Consider the following 1756-nt stretch of genomic DNA (forward strand, 5'->3'; position numbering starts at 1 on the left):
TTCCGCATAGGCATGTCTAAACATAAAACTAGTTACTTCATAGACGATGCGAAGCGAACAGACGCCGTTCTCAGTTGAAGTGTTGCTCAGCTTCAATTAGATCAGTCAGTACGTGCGTTAAACATGGTAATAGGAACTTTCGAGTGTACATTCTAACAGCTAAATGCATAAAATAGCGATAGAACGCTGAAAAAAAGCTGTAAATAGCACACAGTCTTGTAATACAAGCATACTGGGGTATCGTACGGTCGGCTAATCGCCTTCCTTCCTTTCTTCCTTTATCAGCTTGCCGCTTCCTTTGGCGGTTGGTATTTGTCGAGCGTCGTGGGCAAGCAATCCAGGTGCTCGAACTTCAATCGTGCGTAGGCACGTCTGTAGCGCGTCGTCAGGTGGGCCAAAGTCAATTTCGTGCCCGGAATAGCGAAGACGAAGAATACTTGCTAAGTAAGAAGTAAAACTAACACTGTATAATGGGTTAGCCTCGTCCTGTGTCAAAAGCTGTGGCTCTTGAACGCCTTCTGTAACTACCTCGAATTCCCGGGTATCGCTGGCTCTTTGGTCGGCTGTTTACGCCACTGGCGGGTCATGATCATGGGTCATTTACCTCATGATCGCATAATACCTCGCAGACTCGATAAATCGTGGGTGTAATCGGCTTGGGCGGGTGTGATGTATACCACACTTGAGATCGCCATCGGTTTGGCCAGGTTTGACGTGGACCACACCAAGATCGCCATAATGGGTGCTGGTCGATCTTGATTGATGGGAACTGATAGCGCCCAATCTCGAAATATTCTGAATCTGCTTCACCACACGATTAGAGTTTCATTTTCCAAGAAAAAGAAGCCGGGTATTTATATTTCGTATCTTCTAATTGGTAAAGGGTATACGTTTATATATCCAGGGATGGCCATTGATATTGTAACGAGTTGCAATTCCTTCTGCCCGATTCGCTTGGGAAATGGTATAGGTTCCGTGCATGCTGCACTGTTTGTCCCTAGTCCGTAATTGATACTTGATAACACTACAAGACGTCACTGGCCAACAGATGTTCACTCGAGCCCTGTGCCGAAACCTATGGCTCCTACATTTGTATTCTTTCTCCTTATCAAATCGAAGTCTGCTAATAGAGACTTGTTCTTCGTTCTTTCGTCTCTCGTTTGCGAACATATAGTCTCCATTCAGTTCCCACACGTCTTCGTCGAAGCACCGTGACGTCTTGGGACGACCCAGATCACGATCAATCTCAAAGCCACTTTGGCGTATGCCTACGGCGCCTAACCTACTCGTGCACGGCCACCACAGTGAACTCGGGTACTCTTCTTCCCCTGTCCGCTCTCACCGTACATCGCTTCACTCGTCCATGCGCTCCCTCCCTCAGATTCTACTTGTTCTTCGGTTAACCATCCTGCACTGAGTTTACCACAGTCTCCACATGTTCTGTCAGACACACTCTGTGTCCCAACAGCCCATTCGTTCGTCTTTCTCTTGGTGTTGACTGTGCTTCCAGTCTCCGACTATCTCTCTTTTCTCGACAAACCTCTCCTCAGGCCACTTGCCTCGTACTTTCACAAATTCAGGTCAACTTGCCTTGTCCTGCGCAAATTCAGAAGTCTGCTATTCTCCACCCGTCTTGCCATCCAACGCCAACAGTCGCGACTGCTCGCCAACAGCGATCTCCGTCTCAACCGTGCGTCCGTTGAGTCCGTTGGGCTCCTCCCACCATTCAGTCTCATTCGTCTCATGTTGAAGCTGG

At 48.1% G+C, this 1756-nt stretch overlaps 1 protein-coding gene across 1 annotated transcript; it reads right to left on the reverse strand.

Annotated features, from left to right (window-relative positions):
- Positions 1 to 252: 252 nt before the first annotated feature.
- PPTG_20681 (hypothetical protein) lies at positions 253 to 737 on the reverse strand (the record flags this gene model as incomplete). Its single annotated transcript, XM_008892879.1, has 2 exons — positions 253 to 440; positions 623 to 737. 2 exons carry the CDS (start codon positions 735 to 737, stop codon positions 253 to 255), a joined length of 303 nt encoding a protein of 100 aa, XP_008891127.1.
- Between the last annotated feature and the right edge of the window lie 1019 nt (positions 738 to 1756).

Source organism: Phytophthora parasitica, assembly GCF_000247585.1.
Source record: "Phytophthora parasitica INRA-310 unplaced genomic scaffold supercont2.1, whole genome shotgun sequence".
In the NCBI taxonomy this organism is placed as follows: Eukaryota; Oomycota; class Peronosporomycetes; order Peronosporales; family Peronosporaceae; genus Phytophthora; species Phytophthora nicotianae.